Genomic DNA, 27,278 nt, shown 5'->3' on the forward strand with positions numbered 1-27,278 from the left:
GAGTCTGGATAACCCACGCAATCTCAGACACCACTGACCAGATTTGGACAAAACTTGGGTGAATGATGCGTCTTGCCATAGAGATCCATCATTATTTACAAGTACACTGATTAGCCCAAGGGGTGGCACTATAGAAATCAACTCTACGCATCTCAGACACCAGTGGCCCCATTTTGACAAAACTTGGTTGAATGAGTCTTGCCATAGAACTGTCATTTACAAAATTACACTGATTGGCCCAAGGGGAGCGCTGCATCATTTCTGGGGACGACACGTTTACTTTTAGCTTGTTTCATCATCCTTTTCAAAAGGATCATAACACCAACTCCAAATCATACACCAAATTAAAATCAAGAATTTTACAAGTTCCAAGTTTATTATCAAGTTCTTAGAAAACATACAAATGATGTCACAGCTTCAGGTCTTCAGGCACGGGTCAGTCGTGATAGACAGGTACACTGACCAATGAGATAATTCCTTCTGGCCCTTCCCTTTTGTAGAGTTAGGGCAGATGAGAGGAAAAGTGAGCATTATACAGCATACACATTCTAAGGAAATAAACTCCGAATCAAAGGGTTGTCTGTGTCTCCTGTGTTTAGAACTACATTCATTTCCCCAGCATACTCACCGTTATATGATCATGGATCAGGTACAGTAGAAACCATTTCAAAACCACCATGTCATCCACTCTGCTGATGTCACAATGAGAGAAAACTGTCAGTTCTTTTTTTTTTTTGCAACAAATGTGTGCCCTCTTGAACATTTGTATCCCGCGATGTCACAATAAGAGAACATTTAATTCTGCAACGTCACAAAAAGGTGTGACATTGTTGTGAGGGCATAAGCAAGTATTATTTCATTTGATGTCACAGAGTATTGACAGCTCATAAGGAGAGTGGGTGCCTCACAACAGCCTAAAATGGCTTCCCCTCCTCACCATCTGCACGTCACATAGTAGCTATCCAAAGCGATATAGTATTGCCTTCTCCTAGATCAGTGTAGTTGAAGGAGAGGAAGCCACTTCACACCATTGCAATTCTGTGTCAACCTATAGAGGTTGCATAAAAAAAGTTACATAAGTGCTTCGGCCAAATGTTGGTTTCCATTCCGTCACAAACACACACGATGAAAGAGCAAAAGGAGAGAACTAACAACAGTTAATAACACACTACTTGTAACCAATACAAGAGAAAACGTAAGAATGTCTATATAGAAAGTTTTTTTCTTTTGAAACTTAACAAGAGGTGTTGAAAACACAATTTACATGCCATAACAAGGTTTGGCACTTTTTTTTTTTTGCAGAGGAAACGTACAAAAAAAATTGCTTGCTTTTTAAAAACAATCTCCCAAACAGGATGTTTTTGCATCTTTTTGCTACCATGTCAGTTTGCAGATACTTCTGAGGCTATGGTGGCAGAGCTTAGAGTAACAGAACGACTGGTGATAAGCAGAGAGAAAAGAAACAGAGCCAGGAAAAGTAGATGTCTATGGTCTCCTTCTTTCTGCCTCCAAACCCTGGATGTCACAGAATAGGGGGGGGGGGGCAGAGTAGACCGTCGAGAAGGCAAGGAGATTCCATGGCCACCATCAGACTGTGATATTTGGCATATTCACACACCTAATGGCCGAGTCAGCCAAAGGTTGGACAGTGCGTGTCGGGCCAAGTTGATATTCAGGCTGCTGAAGTGTAGTGCGGCCGATTCCTGTGCTGTGTTCTGCTGACGTGTGTCATAATGAAGTCGAAATAGAACGCAGGTCAGTGAGAGAGAGCTTGTCATATAGATCCTATTATTACTCATTCTATGGGGCTTGCTGAGCTGATGTCACAGAACTTTCACTGTGATGTCACAAGAGAACACAGCTCCTCCCGTCAGGATTATGATGTAATAGTTTGATGATGTAACAGTGGTACAACAAACAGAACACTGATGCAGAGTGTGTGGAGGAGCAAAACTGGATCTCAAATGGCATCCTATCCCCCACATACTATTGCACTACTTTTGACCAGTGCACTATGTGGGGAATAAGGTGTGATTTGAGACTTGGCTAGAGCCTGCCGTGTCCTCTCCTATGTGATCTTCAGAGTGCTGCCGTAGGTCTGCTGTACCACCACCTGCACGTTGTCCAGGATGAAGTCAAAGGCCATGCTCCACACAGACTCCACAGACTGCTGCATCAACCTGCAATCACATAGGATACGTGAAAATAAATGAATGGGAACAGAGGAGAAAACTGAAAAGTACCAGCCTTGGCCCAGTGGTCCGTGACTATCAAACTGAGTAGAGGGGAGAGTTAAACCATGAGTGGACCGTACCTCTTCATGTACTTGATGACCAGGTCAAGTTTCTCCAGGTCTTTGTCCTCGATCAGATCAGTGCAGTACTTGACCACCTGCAGAATGTCCTCCTCCATGGGTTCTGAGGACGGGGGGAAAGGACAAAGACCTGGATTTTCACACAACCACATCATTAACAAACAGTCAAAAGCACAACTACTACTGTATGACAGCAAACGTCCCATTATTCCCAGAGATGGTACTGACCGACCCACTCCCCCTTCTGTACCTGAGATGGTACTGACCAACCCACTCCCCCTTCTGTACCTGAGATGGTACTGACCAACCCACTCCCCCTTCTGTACCTGAGATGGTAGTGACCCATTCTCTGAGTAGTGTTCGGATGTCCGTGAAATCACAGGCTCCAGCCAGGGTTGGTTCAGGGCGAGGGGTGAACTTAGACAGAGTCTCTGGGACATCCTGCTTTAGGGAGGATGTGGAAGGTCCATTCTCCATCTGGTTGGGGGTCAGTTCAGGCCAATCATAAAGCATCAGTACAAATCCATTCAGAAAAAAATTCTAACTGACCTTGGATAAGTGTCTAGGGGCTCACCTTGAGGCCGTTGGGTAGGTCCCTCGGTCTGAGCGGGTGCTGTAGGGCTTTGGCAGGGCTGTTTCCTTGTGGGTGGGGCTTCTTTAGAGGGGAGGGGCCTTTCTTAATGGGGCTGGAGTTGGTGTTCTTCTTCTTGTAGCGCCTCTTCACCCGACCCACTCCAACCTGCTTCAGCTGCAACAGGGGGTTCCTCTGCTCTGCTACAGAGAAAGAGGGGTTGAGAGAGAGGAGGGAGAACAAAGGAGGCAAGGAAAGGAGATGGAGAAATAAGGGGGTAATGCAAAGAGGGTTGAATTTGATCATTAGTGGAACGTCTACAGTTCTTTCCAGTGTATTGTATGAACATACTGTTCTTACCCATGATGATCCCTTGGGCCTGGGCGGTCTCTCTGCGGCTGTACGCTGAACGCAGTTCCTCCTGGAGCTCTCTGGGGAGTGCGGCAAACACCTCCGGGTCAACCTACAGAGAGACAGAATATTTGTGTGTGTGTAATGGGGCTATTGGCATTAATGAGAATGTTTGTGTGTGTACCTGGGAAAAGTCAGGCAGTTCCAGTATGATGCCCGTGGAGCCAGGCTGTCCAGGCTGGTTGGGGATCTGAAGCACCAGTGTTCCTACAGGAAGGGCAGCGGGGGTAGGAGGAGAGGAGGGGGAAGAAAGAAGGGATGAGGGGTGAGGGCTAGAGGGGCGATGGTGTGACCCGTTGTGGGATCTCTCTTTCTCTCTGTGGGTCCAGGAGCGCTCCACCTGTTCTCTCAATTCTGCAGGCAAGGCGTCCAACACTGACCTGTCCACCTGACACACAAACACACACGTAAGGGCGCTTTCAAACTGCCGAAAACGATGCATCAAAAACAGTCAACCCAATGGATTTTCAATGACAGCAATGTACTGGTGAACTAGGGGTGGAGAACCTGTGAAGGAGAGGGGACCTCGATGCTGAGGTTGAGGCGTGTCCGAACATGGTTAGGTGTGCGTGTAGAGGGCAGCGGCTCTTCTTTACTTGTCCCTGGGATTGGATCAGCAGGCGAAGGAGGGCGGAGAGTGGAGAAGGGGGGTGGGACTCTGGCAGAGGAACTCTTCCCCTGATTGGTGGTTGAGTCAGCAACAGGAGCATCAGCTAGCAAATCTGAAGAGAGAGAGCAGAGGTTGATGTATAGCTTCTTGAGATAATCACTAACAAGATCTCACACACACACACACACACACACACACACACCTGTGTGGTTGTGTTGGGCGGGGGGCCGCTGGGCCAAAAGCATGTCTCTGATGGAGCGTGTTTTAGGGCCGGAGGGGTCATAGGCGGCTGAGTGAGCCCCATCAAGGAGCTGCACCTGAAGGCCCACCCCCCTCAGGTCCTGCACCTCCAGCCTCATTGAGTGGAACAGCTTGATGACCTCACTGGCTATCAGCTGACCACTGTCTGTCGACTGGGCCAGGGTCACTGACCTGAGAGAGGGGACAGAGGGAGAGAGAAGAGAAGGACAGGAATGGATAAGGAAAGAGCCGAGTGAATTATGTCCCCTCAGTGTGTAACCCTGTCCATTGCTCTCTCACCTGGCCAGATTGTCACAGATGCCGTGACCACCATATTTGGATGGCTCCACCGGGGCCCCCACCTTACGCACCATGACCTTTAGGGTCAGTCTGCGACCCCTGAGCCCCGCCCCCTGAAGACGCTTCTGTACCTCCATGGACAGGTTGGTCAGGAACGACTCCGCCTCGTCCACCTGGTGAGAGAGAATATGGAGAATTCAGAGAACGACGGAATGGAGTAACAGAAAAGCACCTTGAGCTGTTGATGAACATCGGTTCTACACAAAATATTCCATTCTGAACGAGTGTTCTGCCTCCTTGAATAAGCCTTGGTTCTGACCAGCATGAACCAGTTATGACCTGTGTAGAGCGGACCAAATCAAACAAGCTCTAACCACTGTAAACCAAATCTGGTCCTTACCTGTGTGAAGCGGATGTTGTAGTTCATCTCGGCCGAGACAGACTTCCTTTCCTTCTCGCTGCGTACGGGCCGGTCGTCGAGACCTCGGCAGAACCTGAAGAGGGTCTGCCCGGTGCGAGGGCCAAACTCCTTCTGCAGTTGCTGTAGAGACACCTGCTGCAGGTCCCCACACGACCTCACACCCAGAGACGCCAGCTTTGCGCCCATAGAACGGCCCACACCTGAGATTGGTGAGGGGAAGAGGGATGGGTAGAGGTGGTGAAACGCACCACCAGAAAGATGATCAGTTGCAGTGTCCACCAGGTGGTGCTGTAGTGTCCTCACCTGGCAGGCTAGTGACCCTGTGGTCCCTGATGAAGTCGTCCACTTCCTCTGACCTCAGGAGGTACTGTCCGTCCGGCTTGGCCTTCCGGGTCGCCATCCTCGCCAGCAGGATGTTGGACCCTGGAGAAGTCAGAGGTGACAGGTCACAAGTGTGACTGAGTGGGAGGGAAACTATGCTTAACAATGGCAGTCAACTCCCCTTGCTCCCACAGAAGTTCAGGGTCACGTTCAGTAGAGCACAAGCACACTGTAGCAAAACATTTTGAAGTGGAAAATGAAAAGGAGCATTTGTTATTGGACAAGCCCAGATAACAGTGAGGGACTATTTCAGTCTGTTTTCTGCCATTTGGTGCATAATAAACAACCTAGGTAGTAGTGCCCGCTCCGTTTGCAAATGTTTCCTCCCGTTGTGCCTACAGAACATTACCAAGGGGTGGTAGAGGAAGGCGTGGCACCACTCACCCATGCCCACCGAGGCAGTGCACCCAGTCCTCTCCCTGACATCTGTCCGGATGGCGCTGGCCAGCTCTTCAGGTGTAGCACCCAACTCAGCCAGCAGGGCAGAGCAATCCACCAACGCCTCGTCACAACTCAGAGCTTCAATGTTGTGAGTATAACTACGGGGGGGGGGGGGGGGAATCAGAATGGTCAGAGGTCATGACTAACAGCGGGAGGTGAGAGAGAAAATGAGATGGGATTTACAGATCCTCCCTACATCCGTACCTGGCGAGGGTCTCGTACATAGCCAGTGCCACCTCCTTGTAAGCCTGGAAGTCATAAGGGACAGACTGCAGGGAAGGACACAGCTGTTTGGCCTGGCCAAAAAACATCCCATTCCTCACTCCTGCCTGCCTGACAGAAGGAAAAGAAAAAAAAAGGAGACCAAATTACCAAAGGGTAGAGGGTATGTATGGAACCTGGCCTCGTTGGAAAGCACTTCTGACCCATCAGGAATGCACAGAGGACATAAGATTGGTATCTGGAAGTGTGCCTAAGAAAATATCCCTTTTCTCTGGAAACAATGTTAATATACTATTTTAAACTTAGTGCTTAGAACAGCCAATTATATTTCCACCAACCATTTCATTTGTTAGGCTTCTTTTTGACAATTTGAGGGTTAAGGGTCCATTTGAGGGTTAAACTAATGCATTCTGGGAAATGTAGCATTTTCCCCATATTGAACTAAATTAAAATAATTTCATATAAATGTAGAATATTTGCACAGGTTTTTTCCTTGATCATTCATTAAACAAAAAAGTTTGTCCTGAAAATCAATTGTTTCAACATTATTTTACATGCATGTATATAATGACATGACTGCTGTTTTATGTGCAAGATGTTAATTCGTATAGACTACACCTAATATAGAAGAATTTGAATTTCACAGAATTAAATTATATTTCCTTTAATTCAAACAATGGTGTATCATGTTTACTACGCCAATTCAAATTCAACGAGGCATTTGAGCCCAACCCTGAGTGAGTATGTAGAGAGATAGAGAGAGTTACCTGGCCTCGTAGCTACAGGAGGCAATCTCAGCCATAGAGAGGCAAGTTGTGTCCGGGTCCACACCATTGCCGTGGGAGACGTGACTCTCGGCCGAGGTCATTTCCTCCAGGTCCCCATCCTTCCTCCCCGAGACACCTGCATGGGAGTATTTCCTCTGATAGTACTGCAGCTCCAGCTGGCGGTCAACACCAGGCCTCTGGGCCACTCTGCCTGGACCACGGTTACTGGTCACAGCTACTGGCTTCCCTGAGGGGGGAGGAGAGGAGGTGGGCGGTTAGTGGGCACTGGCCAGTTAAGGACTAGATTTGAGGCAAATACATGAGAATGTGTGCGCGCTCGTAGGTGTGGGACTGGTACATTTACTGTATAACTGACGGTTATGCATGAAGGTCATCATGAAAATAAAGTAACTGTCATAACCCCTAAGAAAAAAATAATGGCGGTAGAGGCCACTGTGTTCTTGGGGACCTTCAATGCTGAATATATTTTTTGGCCCTCTTCCCCAGATCTGTGCCTCGACACAATCCTGTCTCGGAGCTCTACAGACAATTCATTTGACCTCATGGCTTGTTTTTTTGGGGGGTCCCACAGTTGACAGCACTGTCGACTGTGGGACCTTATATAGACAGGTGTGTACCTTTTCAAATCATGTCCAATCAATTGAATTTACCACAGGTGGACTCCAAGTTGTAGAAACATCTCAAAGATGATCAGTGGAAATGGGATGCACCCGAGCTCAGTTGAGTCTCATAGCAAAGGGTCTGAATACTTGTTTCTCTTCATCAAAACTATGAAATAACACATATGGAATCATGTAGTAAACAACAAAAAGGTGTTAAACAAATCATATTTGATATTTTAGATTCTTCAGTATCCACCCTTTGCTAAAAGTGTGCAAAGCTGTCATCAAGGCACTTTTTTGGTTACTACATGATTCCATGTGTTATTTCATAGTTTGAGATGTCTTCACTATTATTCTACAATGTAGAAAACAGTAAAAATAAAGAAGAACCCTGGAATGAGGTGTGTCAGATAGATCTATCTTCAAGGTAGGCTCGCTTAATATAAACGGCGCCAGATATGGGGGAAAGCAGAGTCTGTTGGGTGAAAACGCCACCATTCAAAAGTTTGGGGTCACATAGAAATGTCCTTGTTTTTGAAAAAAAAACACATTTTTAGCCATTTAAAATGACAAATTGATCATAAACACAGTGTAGACATTGTTAATGTTGTAAATGATTATTGTAGCTGGAAATGGCAGATTATTTTATGGAATATCTACATAGGCGTACAGAGGCCCATTATCAGCAACTATCACTCCTGTGTTCCAATGGCACGTTGTGTTAGCTATCAAATCAAAGTTTATGTCACGTGCGCCGAATACAACAGGTGTAGGTAGACCTCACAGTGAAATGCTTATTTACAGGCTCTAACCTCTAAAAGTGCAAAAAAAAGGTATTAGGTGAACAATGGGTAGGTAAAGAAATAAAACAACAGTAAAAAGACAGGCTCTATACAGTAGCAGGGCCATAAAAGTAGTGAGGCTACATACAGACACCGGTTAGTCAGGCTGATTGAGGTAGTATGTACATATGGTTATCTAATCCAAGTTTATCATTTTAAAAGGCTAATTGATCATTAGAAAACCCTTTTGCAACTATGTTAGCACAGCTGAAAACTGTTGTTCTGATTAAAGAAAAAATCAAACTGGCCTTCTTTAGACTAGAGTATCTGGAGCATCAGCATTTGTGGGTTCGATTACAGACTCAACATGACCAGAAACAAAGAACTTTCTTCTGAAACTCGTCAGTCAATTCTTGTTCTGAGAAATTGAGGCTATTCCATGTGAGAAATTGCCAAGAAACTTTAGATCTCATACACTGCGGTGTACTACTCCCTTCAAAGAATGGTGCTAACTAGCTCTAACCAGAATATAAAGAGTAGTGGGAGGCCCCGGTGCACAACTGAGCAAGAGTACATTAGAGTGTTTAGCTTGAGAAACAGACGCCTCACAAGTCCTCAACTAGCAGCTTCATTAAATAGTAATCTCAGACTGGCAAAAGAACACAGACACTAGACAGAGGAAGATTGGAAAACAGTGTTATGGACAGAAATCTAAGTTTGAGGTGTTCGGATCACAAAGAAGAACATTTGTGAGAGGCAGATAAAATGAAAAGATGCTGAAGGAGTGTTTGACACTAATGTCAAGCATGGTGGAGGCAATGTGATGTTCTGGGGGTGCTTTGGTGGTGGTACATTTTGAGATTTGTACAGGGTAGAAGGGAACTTGAAGAAGGAAGGCTAACACCCTACCCTGTGGACGGCGCTTAATTGGAGCCAATTTCCCCCTACAACAGGAAAATGTCCCAAAGCACAGCTCCAAACTACGTAAGAACTATTTAGGGAAGAAGCAGTCAGCTGGTATTCTGTCTGTAATGGAGTAGCCAGCACTGTCACCAGATCGCAACCCTATTGAGCTGTTGTGGGAGCAGCTTGACCGTATTGTACGTAAGAAGTGCCCATCAAGCCAATCCAACTTGTGCTTCAGGAAGCATGGGGTGAAATCTCTTCAGATTACCTTAACAAATTGACAACTAGAATGCCAAAGGTCGGCAAGGCTGTAATTGCTGCAAATGGAGGATTCTTTGACGAAAGCAAAGTTTGAAGGACACAATTATTATTTAAATAAAAAATTATTTATAAACCTTGTCGACGTCTTGACTATATTTCCTAATCATTTTGCAACTCATTTCATGTATGTTTTCATGGACCACAAAAACATTTCTAAGTGACGCCAAACGTTTGAACGGTAGTGTGTGAGATGTATAACAGTTTACATACACCTCAGCCAAATACATTTAAAAACTCAGCTTTCACAATTCCTGACATTTAATCCTAGTAAAAATTCCCTGTTTTAGGTCAGTTAGGATCACCACTTGTTTTTTTCATCACATTCCCAGTGGGTCAGAAGTTTACATACACTCAATTACTATTTGGTAGCATTGCCTTTAAATTGTTTAACTTGGGTCAAACATTTTGGGTAGCATTCCACAAGCTTCCCACAATAAGTTGGGTGAACTTGGCCCATTCCTCCTGACAGAGCTGGTGTAACTAAGTCAGGTTTGTAGGCCTCCTTGCTCGCACACACTTTTTCAGTTCTGCCCACACATTTTCTTTGGGATTGAGGTCAGGGCTTTGTGATGGCCACTCCAATACCGTGACTTTGTTGTCCTTAAGCCATTTTGCCACAACTTTCGAAGTATGCTTGGGGTCATTGTCCATTTGGAAGACCCATTTGCGACCAAGCTTTAACTTCCTGACTGATGTCTTGAGATGTTGCTTCAATATATCCACATAATTTTTCTCCCTCATGATGCCATCTATTTTGTGAAGTGCACCAGTCCCTCCTGCAGAAAAGCACCTGCACAGCATGATGCTGCCACCCCCGTGCTTCACGGTTGGGATGGTGTTCTTCGGCTTGCAAGCCTCCCCCTTTTTCCTCCAAACATAACGATGGTCATTATGGCCAAACAGTTCTATTTGGTTCATCAGACCAGAGGACATTTCTCCAAAAAGTAGGATCTTTGTCCCCATGTGCAGTTTCAAGCCGTAGCCTGGCTTTATTATGGCAGTTTTGGAGCAGTGGCTTCTTCCTTGCTGAGCGGCCTTTCAGGTTATGTCGATATAGGACTCGTTTTACTGTGGATATTTATACTTTTGTACCCGTTTCCTCCAATATCTTCACAAGGTCCTTTGCTGTGGTTCTGGGATTGATTTGCACTTTTCGCACCAAAGTATGTTCATCTCTAGGAGACAGAATGTGTCTCCTTCCTGAGCGGTATAACGGCTGCGTGGTCCCATGGTGTTTATACTTGCATACTATTGTTTGTACAGAGGAACGTGGTACCTTCAGGCATTTGGACATTGCTCCTAAGGATGAACCAGACTTGTGGAGGTCTACAACTTTTTTTCTGAGGTCTTGGCTGATTTCTTTTGATTTTCCCATGATGTCAAGCAAAGAGGCACCGAGTTTGAAGGTAGGCCTTGAAATACATCCACAGGTACACCTCCAATGGACTCAAATGATGTCAATTAGCCTATCAGAAGCTTCTAAAGCCATGACATCATTTTCTGGAATTTTCCAAGCTGTTTAAAGGCACAGTCAACTTAGTGTATGTAAACTTCTGACCCACTGGAATTGTGATCCAATGAATTATAAGTGAAAGAATCTGTCTGTAAACAATTGTTGGAAAAATTACTTGTGTCATGCACAAAGTAGATGTGCTAACTGACTTGCCAAAACTACGGTTGAAAAACGAGTTTTAATGACTCCAACCTAAATGTATGTAAACTTCCGACTTAAACTGTATGTATGTATGTTTTGTGCTGTTCAAACAGTTATTGCGGTGACTGTGGTCATTTGGCTGACCAATAACTGTCACCCAAAATTCCATGACCGTCACGGCCCTGTGTGTGTGTGTGTGGGTGTGTGTGAGAGCGTGCATGCCTTTGAGGTCGGGCCTGTGTCTGATCCCCACAGAGACAAAGAAACAGTCCATGTCCACATGCAGGATACAGGACTGAGGGCCAGGAGCAGCTGACGAACCTGAACAACAAACACACAGACAGACAAATCAGAAGAGAGACAGACTTGTAACATACACAGAATAAGAAACACACACACACATTTACCGACAGAAGTAAATGTACACACAGCTACTCCTGTAATAAGGTCAGCAAAACACGTCACACTCAGACTCACCATTAAACCTTGACAACGTTAACAACATGCAGAATGTTTCCACTGACATTTGAGAGAGAGAGAGACATGACTGGACTGAGTAATTAGAATTCACATGCCATCAGATAGAGACCACCTAATCCAATCACACACTCCTCTTCCTTACCCTCTCTCCTCTGGCGTTTGAGCCTGTCTCTCCCGGGGAATGTTGCGCCCCCTGTGGCCCCCCTCCTGCTCTGCAGCATGTTGACATACTCAGAGAACTCACTCCTCCACGTGGAGATGTGATGTAGACGAGAGTGGGAGTAGAACTCTGAGATGATCCCCCCGGTCTTCGCCAGTACTGATTGGTGGTCGCTGTCTGGAGGGGCGGGATTTGAGGGAATAGCTGATAAGTTGTTGGTTTCAAGAGGGGCGGGGTTAGGTGTAAAGGCATTGTGGTGACTGCCATTCAGACGGATAGGGGAAGTGGAGAGGTTTGGGTTATCAAGGGGGAGGGGTTTCTCAGGAGGGGAATCTGATTGACGGGGCTTCGGCGGTGGGAGAACGAGGGGGCGGGACGCCAAGGCAGCCGTCGCCTCCTGATAGGTGGGCGGCGGAGGTTTGGGTCGCTGTTCATTGGCCAGTTGTTCGTGGTGTCTGTGGTGAGACACAGGGGGAGGAGTTGGGTTCCTGGGGGGGCTGTGGAGAAGTTTGGGGGGGTCAGATTTCAAAGGAGAGTTGGATAGGGGGCTGGCAGGATGCAGGGACACAGACCCCCCCGTGGGTGTGTCTGTGGGTAGTGTGGGCTTGGGGGAGAGATCCAGAGGCTTTAAGGCACCATTCACAGGGTGGGTGTGACCATTGGTCAGAGGGGGGTCCGTTGCCCCTCTGGTGGGTCTGACAGGACAGGGGTCCTCACCGCCCCCCTCTTGCACCCAGTTTATTTGGGCGGTCCTCATTTTGTCATAGGTCAGTAATGATCCATTTCTATAGGACAGAGAGAGAAGTGGGAATTTAGAATCACAACTTGGAACCAATGTTCTTTATGTGCACACTACTTTTGTATGTTATTATGCCAGCACCAATATACATATATCAACACACACAAAACACACTCACAGTCTGAAGTCCAGATCCCGGTAGCTGTGCTGGAGGTGGTTGGAGAAGGAGAGGCTGGACTGAGGTTGTGCGTGCCCAGGTTTAGAGTGCTCATGGCTGGGGTGAGCTGGGATGGGACCGGGGGTCTGTAAGTGGGTGTCGGCTGGAGCAAGAGGCTGGATGCAGCCTGGCTTGGCCTGCCCTTGGCTGGGTGGGTGGTGGGGGATGTGTCCTGGGTCAGAGTAGAGATGATTGGAGGAGTAGGGGCTGAGAAAGCAGTGTCCTGGGCTAAAGTGTCTGGGCTGGGGGTTAAGGTGACTGGGGAGGGGGAGCGAGTGGCTGGGCTGGGGGTTGAGGTCACCAGCTAGCGGGTTACACTGGTTGGGCTGGGGGAGGAGATTGTCTATGTGTAGATGACTGTGGCTGGATAGGGGCTTCCCAAGGCTGGGGGATGGGTTGCTGAGGACAGGTATGAGGTTATTGAGGCTGGGTACAGGGAGGCTGTGGCTGGGTTGGATTTGCCCGTGGCTGAGTCCTGCAGCCTCCTGGCCCTGGCGAACACACACACTGGGGAAGCTCAGGCCTTTCTGCTTGGCATAGAGCTGGTACTGCAGGTAGGACAGGAGATGGCCAGCCTTGATACTGAAGGTGGGAAAGAGGAAGGTTTAAACACTATACTTAGATTATTTACACAACACAACACTACACCCACCTGTCAGTGATCCACTCCGGCCGGACCACCTTCTGGTCCCTCAGCTCCTGTATCTTGCTGTTGGGCAGGTTGGTGGCTATTATGTGGGTTGTCTTGGAGCGGGAGTAGTACATGTGAAACTGACCCCCATGCAGCATCATCAGCCTGCGCAGCTCGTCCGCACTGGGGTCTAGGTATAGAAATAATACATAGAAGAATTGGACTGGCGCTGATATCCACATTCTACTCTTCATAATCCTATGCTCACACACGCAGTCAAAAGCCAGAGAGGAAGAACAGGAACAGACATCAAAGAGCAGGGTAAAGCACACACACACAGTACCAGTCAAAAGTTTGGACACACCTACTCATTCAAGGGTTTTTTCTTTATTTGTACAATTTTCTACATTGTAGAATAATAGTAAAGACATCAAAACTACAAATAACACATATGGAATTATGTAGTAAACCCCCCCCCCAAAAAAGGTTAAATAAAAATATATTTTGTATTTGAGATTCTTCAAAGTAGCCACCCTTTGCCTTGATGACAGCTTTGCACACTCTTGGCATTCTCTCAACCAGCTTCGAGGTAGTCACCTGGAATGCATTTCAATTAACAGGTGTGCCTCGCCTAAAGTACATTTGTTGAATTTCTTTCCTTCTTAATGCGTTTGAGCCAATCAGAAGATGGTATTTTACCAAATAGGGATAAGTTCATATTATGGCAAGAACAGCTTAAATAAGCAAAGAGAAAAGATAGTCCATCATTACTTTAAGGTCAGTCAATCATCAAAATTTCAAGAACTTTCAAAGTTTCTTCAAGTGCAGTCGCAAAAACCATCAAGCGCTATCATGAAACTGGCCCTCATGAGGACCGCCACAGGAAAGGAAGACCCAGAGTTCTCTGCTGCAGTCTGCTGTCCCCACATACTTCAAGATGGCCACCATTGTTCCTGCACCTAAGAAGGCAAAGATAACTGAACTAAATGACTATCGCCCCATAGAACTCACTTCTGTCATCATGAAGTGCTTTGCGAGACTAGTCAAGGATCATGTCACCTCCACCTTTTAAATTTGCTTATCGTCCTAATAGATCCACAGACGATGCAAACGCCATCACATAGCACACTGCCCTGTCCCATCTGGACAAGAGGAATACCTACATAAGAATGCTGTTCATGGACTATAGCTCAGCATTCAACACCATAGTACCCTCCAAGCTCATCATTAAGCTTGAGGCCCTGGGTCTGAACACCGCCTTGTGTAACTGGACCCTGGACTTCCTGACGCTGCCCTATATACATAGACTTGAAATCACTGGCCACTTTATTAATGGAACACTAGTCACTTTAATATTACTCATGTCATGTATATACTGTATTCTATTCTACTGTATCTTAGTCTATGCCCCTCTGACATTGCTCGTCCATATATTATTAATTCCATTCCTTTACTTAGCTGTGTGCATTGTGAAATTGTTAGATATTACTGCACTGTTGGATTTCGCTACACCCGCAATAACATCTGCTAAACACGTGTATGTGACCAATAAGATTTGAAAGAGATGTTACCAGCCTCAGAAATTGTAGCCCAAATAAATGCTTCACTGAGTTCAAGTAACAGACACTGCGTGAATCAGGCCTTCATGGTCAAATTACTGCAAAGAAACAACTACTAAATTACATCAATAAGAAGAGACTTGCTTGGGCTTATAAACAAGAGCAATGGACATTAGACCGGTGGAAATCTGTCCTTTGGTCTGATGAGTCCAAGTTTGAGATTTTTGGTTCCAACCACCGTGTCTTTGTGAGACGCAGAGTAGGTGAACAGATGATCTCCGCATGTGTGGTTCCAACCGTGAAGCATGGAGGGAGAGGTGTGATGGTGCTTTGATGGTGACACTGTCAGTGATTTATTTAGAATTCAAGGCACACTTAATAAGGATGACTACCACAGCATTCTGCAGCGATACACCATCCCATCTGGTTTGCACTTAGTGGGACTATCATTTGTTTTTCAACAGGACAATGACCCAACAGACCTCCAGGCTGTGTAAGGGCTATTTGACCAAGAAGGAGAGTGATGGAGTGCTGCATCAGATGACCTGGCCTCCACAATCACCCAACTGTTTGGGTTACTACATGATTACATAGTTTTGATGTCTTCTCAATTACTCTACCATGTAGAAAATAGTCAAAATAAAGAGAAACCCTTGAATGAGTAGGTAGAGAGAGGAGATTATTTCCATGTACTCCCCTGTGATATTCTTAGAAATCATTTACATATCCAATTTAGATTTCCTGTAGGTGAACAGAAAAGAGGAGATAGACAAATACAAAAGCTAAATGAGGGGAAAGAGTGAAAGGTGGAAAGAGGAAAGAGAGAAGAAATGGGGTAAAAATGGAAAAGTGGAGATAAGAGGGGGAAAGAGAAAATAAATGAAAGATAGAAGGAGAGAAGGGAAGGCAGTGTGGGAAATTAGAATAAAGAGGTAGAACGTGTCGACCGCACAGCAATCCCAACAAAGCCTTCTATGGCTTACCTAACAACTGAACCCCTGTCTATTGTACGGTCCACGCGCACAAAGTCCATACATTGCAGTTACACACCCGCCCAGTCTTTCTAGAGAAATAATTGCAATCAAAGTAAAATTGCTTAGAAAGTATCAAATGGGTTACGAGCTCCATTAAAGCATTAAGGACTGTATTTAGTATCTATAGAAGGGATAAGGATAGAATCAATGGGAGAAGGGTGGTTATGGTGTAAAGGCGAGGGCATGGGAACATCCCAGACAGTTAGGAACAGTTCGGGTATATATTAGGACGGCATTTTGTGACATTTTTGTTCATTTTGATCTTCGGAAGGTTTTTTTTTCCAGCAGTTGGTGCACACAGAAGATGATCGAGGCAAGCTGAAGTCGGTAGCCAAGTCTACGCCCCTTTGACAGCGATTGGTCAACCGAAGGGATTCTTCAATTCAGTGTTGTCAATCAATGAGATGTGCATGAAAACAAGGCCTATTTTTCCACTTGAGAAATACTGCACCAAACATCTTAGTTAGATGTAAAATTGTGTGACTAAGAGCTCTACAAAAACATCAAAATAAATAACAGATTTCTTGATTTATCTTAGATTAATTTGGACTCTTTTGAGGAAGTGTATGCTTGCTACAGCATCTCAAGATGGACAAACAGTACTTTTGCCGCTTTGTCTCATTTGTCAAGCAACGGTCTTTTAAAGGAGTATGCGAGCGCACTCGGTCGGGTCACCTAGCCAGACCATGCTGATGCCTTAATGGCCATGTGTCTCACCTGTGTACCCGTTGACATATATGGCCACCCCAGTGAAGATGCTAGAGCAGACTCCATCTTTCTGTTTCTCTCTGGGGGCGTCCATCTTAAACTGCTCATCCAGCTTGGACACCTTAGCAGCCATGTAGCCACCCTACACACACATTTTACATTTAAAGTCATTTAGCAGATGCTCATATCTAGAGCAACTTACAGGAACAATTAAGGTGAAGTGCCTTGCTCAAGGGCACAGACAGATTTTTCACCTGGTCGGTTGCTAGCCCAACGCTCTTAACCGCTAGGCTACATGCTGCCGGTACACACACACATTTTAGAATTTGTTCTAACAAGAAACCCTGATATTCTCACTGCAGTCTGATAGTCACACATGCAACAGGGCTCCAGGCGAAGTCAATGAAGTGCCAAATTAAGGAGGCAAACCTGGGTCGGCTTATCATGCACGACATATACAGAGCATTACTACAAAATTCTTAGCCTCTCCTTTGTCATCAGCAGTCATAAGTATACATAATCACACAGGTATCAACCTAAGTTGTTTGCACAATTCATTATGCACTAGCAGTACCATATTATCCCACTGAGCTAAAGTGAGCCAATGTAACGGATAATGCCACGCTCATGGGTCTCCATGGCAACGGAAACAGGAAGTTACTCACCCTGGAGGCCCAACCGTTGTCATCCCTGTCCCTCTTCCTCCGCCCATCTCGACTCATACTGAGAAACACCTGGGAGAGGATGAGACAGGGAAAAATAGTCTGTTTTAGGTAGCCATATCTATGACGGTGAGTCAGTCCGTGTAAGAGAACCCACACAGATACACACACTTTGTTATCAGGTGTTTAGGTGATCGACCAGCCAACTTCAGTACACTAATTAGGCTTGTATTGTAATTAGTGATCGATACAGGGAGATTTACATCAGGCCCCACCCTAGAAGAACAGTACAACAGTGTGTGTGGGAAAGTGTGGTGACCAATGCTTACTTTGATTGAAACGTTGGTAATTACATTTTTGCATCTGAGCTCCTAGAGTGTGCGGCTCTCCTTTATTTTCACGTATTCTACTCCGCTAGCCAGCACCTCTAGCCAGCACCTCTAGCCAGCACCTCTAGCCAGCACCCCTAGCCAGCACCCCTAGCCAGCACCCCTAGCCAGCACCTCGCCTAAATAGGTGTGCGTTTCTTTTTCTTCTAGATTGACCAATGCTTACTTACCATATAAATTTGACCTTCCTTCATTTTGTCCCTCAAAACACACTCTAGAACATTTTATTTTTCTCCCACTTGATGTTCTCCCACCCTATATCCTGTGGGTGCCTCCATCTCAGATGGTGTGATTATGATGAAACCATCCTCATCCTCTCTTTTTTTATTACATGATTTTAATTATCCGTCTGGACCTTTCAATTCCGGCCTTGAGCATTGTAGTGCTCATCTGAAAACAGATTTATCTTCAAACCCCCTCCTATTGGGCTTTCTGAGCTCAATCCATCAGACCGTTGTCCAACTTGACATGAGGAGGGTGTTTCCTAGCTCAAGGAGAGATCAACAACTTCTGATTTTGGAGTGTACTCTCCCTTTAGCACGGACCCTAGCCTCAGTCTGTGATCCATGTCTCAACCGGAGGGAGTGGCCCAGTAAGCCTATTAGTCCTAATATAGGCCCTGAGAAAGGGAGCCTGAACGCCCGCCATTAAGAAACCCAAAAGCAGAGAAAGGCACATCTGTTGAATGAATAGACAGACACAGTCAGGTTTGACACTGATTGTCTGTGTTCCCAATCTGCTCATCACCTGTAGCTGGCTGCCATGATTGCAGCGTGTGACTTATATCCTGCCAGGGCCAGGTGCTCCAATCATGCAAATGAGCATGAGCAGGAAGAACACACTCAGGTCAGTTCAAAGGGAGGTGACATCAAACATTGGGAGAATCTCAATTGCATAATCCTCGCATCCTCACCTTCTCAAAAGCCACTGGATGAGAAAACCCAGAGGTCCCAACCCTTTGCCCTTCTCCTCCAATGGGTTTTTGAGAAGGAGGCGAGAGGACGCAAGGAGTATGCAATTGAAATTCTCCCAAGAAAGAGAAAAAATGAAGGAAGCCGAATGGGAAAAAGGGATGGATGTAGCCTTGGGTAGAAATGTTATGGACAAAGGCACATAAAAAAAGGATGACAGGGGGGGGGGGAAGACAGAAAATGACATCGGCAGATAACCTATACGGAGAAGAAAGCAGTAAGGAAGAGGTGGAGATATGGGGTTAAATCTAAGCCTACATCCCATCCATGGACAGGTAATCAATCAGACAAAGCATCTGAGAAAGATAGACAGGCGTAGGATAGTCAGTCTTTTTTATTCCAGCCCTACAATATTTGCTGGGTTAAGATCAGCTTTATCTGGCGCTGTTATGAACCTTTAACATTATGAGCTAAAAATACACCTGTCTCCAGAACAGTTCTAAAAGGCCTCCCGCTGTATTAACTCTGCAGCAGCATATAAGCAGCGGGGATGGCTGGACCATAGACATAGATAGAGGACTCATCTCTGTATCTGTGCCATTATAGTGTTTGTGATGGCTTGGACAGTGCCATTGAAGTTCCATTTTAAAGTAGTACATTCTCTTCTTCAAGATTGTCTGATCGTGCCTAATGACATGACTCCAACAGGGTCACCAGGAGGGATCAGCTAATAAAGTTGTAAGTCCCACCCAGTTGACTACATTACAATAGTGGAAGCCCTCAATGGTGCTGCCCATGCTAATACAGCCTTTTGACCACTAGAGGGCTCTATCATTCTCTATGGGCTGGACACCTGCCAGACCGTCTGTCCTGCTGTGCCACGCTCAAATGAGTCCCCACAGAAACACAAATGGCCCACAGCTGGTGGACTGCAGGTGTCACAGTGTAACCTGGCTCCAAAGTATTGTGGTACAAAAGGGCCAAATTGGTTCCTGCCGCTAAGAAGGAGTCCATCTTAAGTCAACTTCAAGGGCTGGTACCAAGAATTCATCAGAGGCATAGACAGTTAGATATGAGAGAGATGCTGGGGGTGAGAGGGGACAGATAATGTACTTACTAAAGCAATTATTACTGATTTCCATTACACAAAGACAATTAAAATGAGTACAAAGAGCAGAGCAGCAGACACCAGTCTAACTGCAGCCTCTTTTTGTACGAGGGCTGTTATGGAGCATGCTTCGTACAGTGCCACCACTGCTCTCCTCGCTGACTACTTACTGGACTGAAAATTCTAAAGTAAGCAGGTTGCAGGAGTCATGCTTGCTGGAGTTGGCTACAGGTCTAGCTAGCCCCCCTCCCTGCTCCCTCCCTCCTCGAGCAGAACACAAACAAAGATTTGTGGTCGACCTGCATGGCGAGCACTGCCTCGACACACGAATGGGCATGATTTTACTTTAAGATAGATTTTTTACTTTAAGCTAGTTATAGCTATGCATACGGACTAGCGTTGACGATTTCCTAAATGAAAAAGACAGCTGACCCCAATCACGTCCACTATGTGTGTAGCTAAGCTTGTTAGCTAGATCCACGCCTGATTCTGTGTGGGAAATGTATTGCTTGCTTCGTCATGTCTGTCAGCTAGTGTGGTCCCGTGTGATTTTGACTACCACAGACCTAAAAAAGCTCAACTAGCCACGTTACTCTCGAATGAAGACTGTCAAAAAAAGGCAAGCTGAAAGACAGATATTATGCAAATCAAGCCAGCTGCAGAGTTAGCTGGTAAATAACAAATGTAACCGAATGAATCGTGTCGCAGCGCTAGAGTATAATTTCAGACTGTGCACAGATTCTGTGTGCAGTGAGGGAGGACACGTTGCTTATGTCGAAATGATGTTACATAATTGTGCAACAATGAATACACAGTAGGTGCACGAGTGTGTGCTACAAAGTGTCCACACTGTACTGTTCCCATTGTAAAAGCGGAAGTCGCTTGCTTACTCACCTTCTCTTCTACTGACTTGATCTTGTGCTGAAATCAAACAGCTAAATGTTGCTCTCGCAGGCTGGATCCTTCTTCTAAAAGGGTCTATGCGGTGGAGTTATTCCCTATTTTGAGTTTAGTGTAACTGTTGTGGTCTTCCTATTTTGACATGCTCTTGAATAATCTCCGATCACCTTTCTCCGTGTGCTCTCCATTTTCAGCAGCCCGTCTGCTTTTTCTCTCTGCCTCCCTTCTCTCCCTCTCTCAACTCCCTGGCTCCTCCCCTCACTGTTTAGCGCCTTAAACCGTCCTCCCTGTCGGGTCAGTGACAGCTCCCATTGCCGCTGACTGTGGTTATCGTGCCACCCCGTGGCGAGTCAACAACACTACACTTGACGCAGCGCTATGAAAGGCCACGTTCCATTTCATTGCCAATTTTCCCTAGCCTTTAAAACCTCATCGGCCTCCGCCGCATAAAGAAGTAGTTATTGCGCCACTTAAACTGGAGAAGGGTCTGAAAATTGAAATGGAATTGGGTCAAAGAGATTAGGGACGACGATATGTTGTGGGCTACTATCTCACGCACGCACGTCCTGGGTTTAATGTATATGGCACGTCCTCATTGACTTGGCCAGAGAGGGAGTGTCAAACATGGCAGAAATAAGCCTAATGCGTTTGTATGGGTTTATTTTGGACCTGCCTGCTTTCCCGCCTTTGGGACAACGACTCCCATTGTTAAGGCGGAGACAGGAGCACTCGTCATTATATACAGATCTCTGACTGGTCTTTTGACTGTTACTGCATCCAGCATACTGGCCCCCTAAACAAACACAAATTACCTCGACTAACCTGTACCCCCGCACATTGACTCGGTACCCCCTGTATATAGCCTCGTTTTTGTTATTTTATTGTGTTACTTTTTATTGTATTTTTTACTTTCATTTATTTAGTTAAGATTTTATTAATTATATTTACTGAACTGCGTTGTTGGTTATGACAGTGGACAATGGTTAAGGGCTTGTAAAGTAAGCATTTCACTGTACCTACACCTGTTGTATTCGGCGCATGTGGCAAATACAATTTGATTTGAAAACTGAAAAACGCAATACACAATCTGCATATAATATATGGTAGCCATGACTCTCGGGCAAAAAAAAATCCATGCAGGCAGCCAAGAAGAGGACTAGAGTCACAGAGTCCAAATATAGGGCTGCGTGTAGACTAGGCTGAGTGTGTGACAGATAGTGCGACAGAGAAAGAATACTTTTAAATATTTTGTGTCGTGCTTTGATGCAGACTGGCCACCAGCCAGTGTCCTCAGAAACCCTAGCCCAACCGGACAGCAGATGGCGCTATTATTCCAGCACGCGCACAGACTTCACAAAATGACGCACGGGCGACATACATGCGGAGAATACCGAAACGCGGTGGAGCTATGCTACTTCAGTTCAGTCCAGTGTAGGCCTACTGATACCGGGTAAACCGTTATCTCGAAAGTCTCTGTTGTAACCGTGTAGCAATATATGTGGGCCTATGATGATTGGCCTTAATATTTTAGTATATCCAATATTATGCAGATGTCAACAGCAACATCTAAACATCTAAAAATAAGTTAAATTACAATCTCTGCTCCAGTGATCTCACTGAATGGATGGCAATTTGATCCCACGCACGTCATCGGGTGCAATGCCCATTCGTTATTTAATGTATAAACCCGTTAACCACACAGAAGCGCAGTCCGGGAAATCCGATGCATGAAGTCAAAGCACATGTGATATTTCAGGTTTGTTCCACTGTCATGTTTCATCTACAGTAGCCAAATCTAAATATAGACTGTCTGATGCTTTTAAAAAATCCCTCTCAGGGTCTCATTGCGTTGCACCTGTCACGAGGACAGATGTAGGCTAGGCTACATCCTCCCCAGTCTCATTGGCTATTCCAAGTTGTTGCTATGGTTCCAGACAGCGGATGCTGAGGCTTGCCATAACAGTCTTCCTATTGGTGCAAAGGGCATCAGGGTAATAAGTGATGTCGAAAAAAGAACTAGCTCTATCAGACAACCTACTCAGAGAAAGAAAGACAGAAAGATGGGGGAGAGGGAGGGAGCAGAAAGAAAGAAAGAGAGGCTACCCACTGGGCACAAACGTCAATTCAACATCTATTCCATGTTGGTTCAAAGTCATTTCGTAGAAATGACATGGAAACAATGTTGATTCAACCAGTGTGTGCCCAGTGGGTAGGGAGTCAGTCAGACGGAGAGATGAAGGAGAGAAGCACAGTCTGATCACAAATACATTTAACTGGAATACACACACACAGACACACACATTCATCTAAATATTGAAAGTTGAGTGGGGACACTAATAGAATTGAGGAAATATCTGAGCGATTACTAGGTGTCATTAAACATGTTCTATTTGGGGATAAATCCTTGTTAGACTTCAGGAGGTCATATACCAACTTTGCTTCAACAAACATGGAGATGCATACAAATTGCAATATCAAAGACATTTATGAAATACAATTCGGTATGCAACTTTTGATAATTACATTACTCCATATTATAAATAATAATTTTGCATAGACAGGAACATGAATGCTGGCCCATCCACTTGGCAACAAAACCAAATCCCATTGTTTTGGTATTTTTGTTAAAAACAAATAATCTGACACACCTATTGCACATAAAAAGACATCAAAAAGTGAAAGGCATCTCTAAATGTTCTTAAAAGAGCCATCTCACAGTGTGGTCATACAGAAAAGCTAGCAGTAACTTGGTCTACATTTTAGGATGAGGGGTCTGACAGTCCAATATAAAACTCAAAATCCCAACTTCGCCTTTCCCCTAATGAAACCATTTGTCCTGGTAAGGCCCATGGGAGATGTAGTCCAGGTCACATGTCTGTTGTCCTTTTGTACGGTAGAGAAATCAAAGTCCTCACAGGTGCACTGTATGATGTTTCTCTTCCGTTTCCTTTTTAAGACAGTTTCTGTGTGTGTTTTGTGATTACATATGTGGCACGTTTGGTAAAGCAGCGAGTTTGAAGGCATTGAATCCATGTGGAACTTTAAAGATCTGCACAGAGAATCCCAAGAGGAAGAGTAAAAGATATACTGAAACAGTTCCTTTGCCTGTTTGTAGGATTAACAACACCTTCCCCCCCATACAAAGTGAAGCTCTTTGAGCACCAGGAAAGGCGCTACTGTGTATACATCCAATCCATAATTTATGATACATGCTGAGAATTGAAGTATTAATTGAAGTACTAATCCTTAAAACGTAGAATACAGGGGGAATCGTCAATTTCTAATCACTTGTGTCCCTCTCTCCCTCCTTCCCTTAAAAGCCAGGTTGTTGGGTCTCACCCATAAAGAATGATAGAGGCCTCCAGTGGCCAAAAGGCCATGTTAGCATGGGAGCAGCATTGAGGGCTTCCACCATTTTAATGCGGTCAACTGGGTGACAGTCAACTTCCTGTTTGAGTCATGTCCAACCAGCTCATCAGGAGGGATCAGCCAATTGTGAAGAATAAAATTGACTACTTAAAAATGGAGATGGTGCTGCCGGTGCGCTCACAGACACCATAATGGGAACTATATAGGGATGCTTTCTCTATCATTCTCTATGGTCTCGCCCCTCCCTCCACTAACCCACATTGGCACTGATGCGTATCCACTGTAGAGCCTGTCTGGTGTACTGGACTGCATGAGCAATACTACTGTGGAGAGTCAACGGCCCCGACAGGGTGTTCAAGTAGTTAAAAAACTCTGGAAAGAGAGAGAGAGAGAGAGAGAGAGAGAGAGAAAGTGGGGGGTTAGATCACATCTAATAAAACACTGAAACCTAGTCTCAACAAACTGATCTATCTATCTCTCACTCTCTCACTCTCTCTCTCTCTCTAAAAAAACAAAGAGGTAATTTCAGTCCAGTTATTCATTTGCTAATAAAGAGGTAGCCTCTCTTACCCTTGTTGTCTCTGGCAAGGCTATCTGCTACCTCCCAGTACTCATAGCTGTAGAGGACACTGTTGGTGATGTTGAGGTGGTTTGCTGCCATCTGGTGGATACGTTGGGGAATGCTGATGAGGGAGGAGGGGGAGCTGCCAGTGTGAGAGCCCAGGGTGAGGGCTGAGGGGCTGGGGGAGAGGGACGAGGGAGGTCCCCCTGTGCCCCTGTCAATGAGAAAAACACAAAGATACTTCGCTAAGGAGAGTCAAATCAACATAGTACTACGTTCACAAATACATTGGAGTGATGGAGAAAGAGAGCGAGGGGGAGAGGGGATAAGAGAGACAGAGAGGGAGTCTTTCTTACTTTCCCGAGTCGCTCCAGATTGGGGGAGTAGTAGGCACTTTTGGAGAACTCTGGGATGACAGATAAAACACATTTACAATCTAGCCAATCTAATCTAACATGTCTGCTTTTAATTGCATCACACTAAATCCAGCAGTTAAAATAGCTGCTGGTGAGGTCTGTACCTTAAAGTAGTCCAATAGAGCCTTGGAATACTTCAGGGCGTGATCCTTCTTTAGACGAAACATCTGCCAGTATAGGAGAGCAAGGCACCGGAAACTAGGGAACACACACACACAGAAAGAGAGAGAGAAATGCCCAGTAAATAAATACATAATCCACATCCTATAGGTGATTTTTTTTTTTTTCACCTTTATTTAACCAGGTAGGCAGTTGAGAACAAGTTCTCATTTACAACTGCGACTTGGCCAAGATAAAGCAAAGCAGTGCAACACAAACAACACACAGTTACACATGGAATAAACAAACGTACAGTCAATAACACAATAGAAAAAAACAAAAAGCATTTCCTTTTGTACAAAAAGCATTTCCCTGTTGTTGTTATGATTGTGCAAACGTGCATTATGCTGGCTCAAACCAGCAAGACCCCTTCAAAATGTCAACAATGGCACATAGTCGGTTTTTTGTCTGAATCTATTCAACGCTGACGCTTGGATGCCCTCTGACGAACCATCAAACAGGCAAAGCATCAATACAGGACTATTATCGAATCCTACTACACCGGCTCTGATGGTTGTCGGATGTGGCAAGGCTTGCAAACTATCACGGATTACAAAGGGAAACTCAGCCACGAGCTGCCCAGTGACACGAGCCCACCAGACGAGCTAAATGCCTTGTAGGCTCACTTTGAGGCAAGCAACACTGAACCATGTGTGAGAGCACCAGCTGTTCAGGACAACTGTGTTATCATGCTCTCCGTAGCCAAAGTGAGTAAGATGTTTAAACAGGTTAACATTCACAAGGCCGCAGGGCCAGACAGATTAAAAGGACGCATACTCAGAACATGCGCTGACCTGCTGGAAAGTGTCTTCACTGATATTTTTAACCTCTCCCTGACCCAGTCTGTAATACCTACATGTTCAAGCAGACCACCATAGTCCCTGTTCCCAAGAACACCTAGGTAACCTGTCTAAATCACTATCGCCCCGTAGCACTCACATCTGTAGCCATGAAATTCTTTGAAAGGCTGGTAATGGCTCACATCAACACCATCATCCCAAACACCCTGGACCCACTCCAATTTGCATACCGCCCCAACAGATCCACAGATGACACAACCCTTATTGCTCTCCACATAACCCTTTCCCACTTGGACAAAAGGAACACTTATGTGAGAATGCTGTTAATTCACTACAGCTCAGCATTCAAACCCATAGTGCCCTCAAAGCTCATCACTAAGCTAAGGTTCCTGGGACTGAACACCTCCCTCTCCTGATGGGCCTCCCCAGGTGGTGAAGGTAGGCAACAACACATTCATCACACTGACCCTCAACACGGGGCACCTCAGGGGTGCATACTTAGTCCCCTCCTATACTCCCTGTTCACCCATGACTGCGTGGCCTCGCACAACTCCAAAACCGTCATTAAGTTTTCAGACGACACAACGGTGGTAGGCCTGATCACAGACAACGATGAGACAGCCTACAGGGAGCAGGTTCGAGACATGGCAGTGTGATGCCAGGACAACATCCTCTCCCTCAACGTCAGCAAGACAAAATAGCTGATTGTGGACTATAGGAAATGCAGGGCCAAGTAAGCCCCCATTCACATCGACGGAGCTGTAGTGGAGCGGGTAGAGAGCTTCAAATCCCTCAGTGTCCACATCACTAAGGATCGATAATGGTCCAAACACACCAACACAGTGGTGAAGAGGGCATGACAATGCCTCTTCCCCCTCAGGAGGCTGAAAAGATTTGGCATGGGTCCTCAGATCCTCCAAAAATTCTACAGCTGCACTGTTGAGAGCATCTTGACTGGCTGCATCACCGCCTGGTATGGCAACTGCTTGGCATCACTGGGGCCGAGTTCCCTGTCATCCAGGACATCTATATCAGGTGGGGTCAGAGGAAGGCCATAGACTGTTCGCTCTGCTACCGCACGGCAAGCAGTACTGATGCACCAAGTCTGGAACCAACAGGACCCTGAACAGCATCTAACTCCAAGCCATAAAACTGCTAAATACTTAGTTAAATAGTTAACCAAATAACTACCCAGACTATCTGCATTGACCCTTTTTGCAATAACTTTTGGGACACATCACATACGCTGCTTCTACTGTTTATTATTTGTCACTTTATTCCTAGTTATATGTACATATGTTCCTTATTTACCTCGTACACCTGCACATCAACTCAGTATTGGTACCCCCTGTATATTGCCAAGTTACCGTTACTCATTATTTATTTATTATGCATTTTATTATTGTGCTTAACTTTTTTATTATTTCTCTATTTTCTTTCTCTCTACATTGTTGGGAAGGTACGTAAGCGTTTCTCTGTTAGTGTACACCTGTTGTTTAAGAAGCATGTG

At 45.4% G+C, this 27,278-nt stretch overlaps 2 protein-coding genes across 9 annotated transcripts in view; both read right to left on the reverse strand.

Annotated features, from left to right (window-relative positions):
* Window positions 1–354: 354 nt before the first annotated feature.
* rev1 (REV1 DNA directed polymerase) lies at window positions 355–20,720 on the reverse strand. 7 transcript variants are annotated; one of them, XR_002252233.2, is made up of 23 exons: window positions 20,457–20,720; window positions 17,158–17,226; window positions 16,502–16,634; window positions 13,213–13,381; window positions 12,522–13,142; window positions 11,587–12,389; window positions 11,187–11,285; window positions 6,679–6,925; window positions 5,894–6,022; window positions 5,633–5,787; window positions 5,171–5,290; window positions 4,847–5,067; window positions 4,447–4,619; window positions 4,109–4,338; window positions 3,804–4,018; window positions 3,421–3,684; window positions 3,246–3,348; window positions 2,889–3,088; window positions 2,641–2,791; window positions 2,315–2,417; window positions 2,114–2,180; window positions 629–692; window positions 355–491 (listed from the first exon to the last, which is right to left on the reverse strand). XR_002252233.2 is itself a non-coding variant. In XM_020461538.2 (22 exons), the coding sequence occupies exons 2-22, from the start codon at window positions 17,212–17,214 to the stop codon at window positions 681–683; spliced, it is 4,272 nt and encodes a 1,423-aa protein (XP_020317127.1). In that variant the 5' UTR covers window positions 17,215–17,226; window positions 20,457–20,720; the 3' UTR covers window positions 355–680. The 7 variants fall into 7 exon arrangements, 4 of the variants coding, with proteins under 4 accessions (XP_020317127.1, XP_020317126.1, XP_020317125.1 ...); XR_004205600.1 differs by having other exon boundaries at window positions 629–2,180; window positions 2,889–3,085; XR_002252232.2 differs by having other exon boundaries at window positions 629–2,180.
* Window positions 20,721–22,928: 2,208 nt separating this feature from the next.
* Window positions 22,929–27,278, reverse strand: part of aff3 (AF4/FMR2 family, member 3) — a 34,379-nt gene continuing 30,029 nt past the window's right edge. For both annotated transcript variants that reach the window (XM_031805437.1, XM_031805438.1), the window contains 4 exons: window positions 24,914–25,007; window positions 24,750–24,799; window positions 24,402–24,607; window positions 22,929–24,203 (listed from right to left, as the gene is read on the reverse strand). In XM_031805437.1, the coding sequence (XP_031661297.1) occupies window positions 24,082–24,203; window positions 24,402–24,607; window positions 24,750–24,799; window positions 24,914–25,007 (472 nt within the window). In that variant the 3' untranslated portion in view covers window positions 22,929–24,081. The remainder of the gene's footprint in view (window positions 24,204–24,401; window positions 24,608–24,749; window positions 24,800–24,913; window positions 25,008–27,278) is intronic.

Source organism: Oncorhynchus kisutch, linkage group LG26 (assembly GCF_002021735.2).
Source record: "Oncorhynchus kisutch isolate 150728-3 linkage group LG26, Okis_V2, whole genome shotgun sequence".
Classification (NCBI taxonomy): Eukaryota; Metazoa; Chordata; class Actinopteri; order Salmoniformes; family Salmonidae; genus Oncorhynchus; species Oncorhynchus kisutch.

Bases quoted from the DNA above. Each gene is read 5' to 3' on its own strand.
- rev1 (XM_020461536.2), bottom strand. From the start codon at position 17,214: ATGAGTCGAGATGGGCGGAGGAAGAGGGACAGGGATGACAACGGTTGG. The intron at 13,382-16,501 runs GTGAGACACATG...TTCTATACCTAG, and splicing joins ATATGTCAACGGGTACACAG to ACCCCAGTGCGGACGAGCTG. The intron at 4,019-4,108 runs GTGTGTGTGTGT...CTCTCTCTTCAG, and splicing joins CGCCCAACACAACCACACAG to ATTTGCTAGCTGATGCTCCT.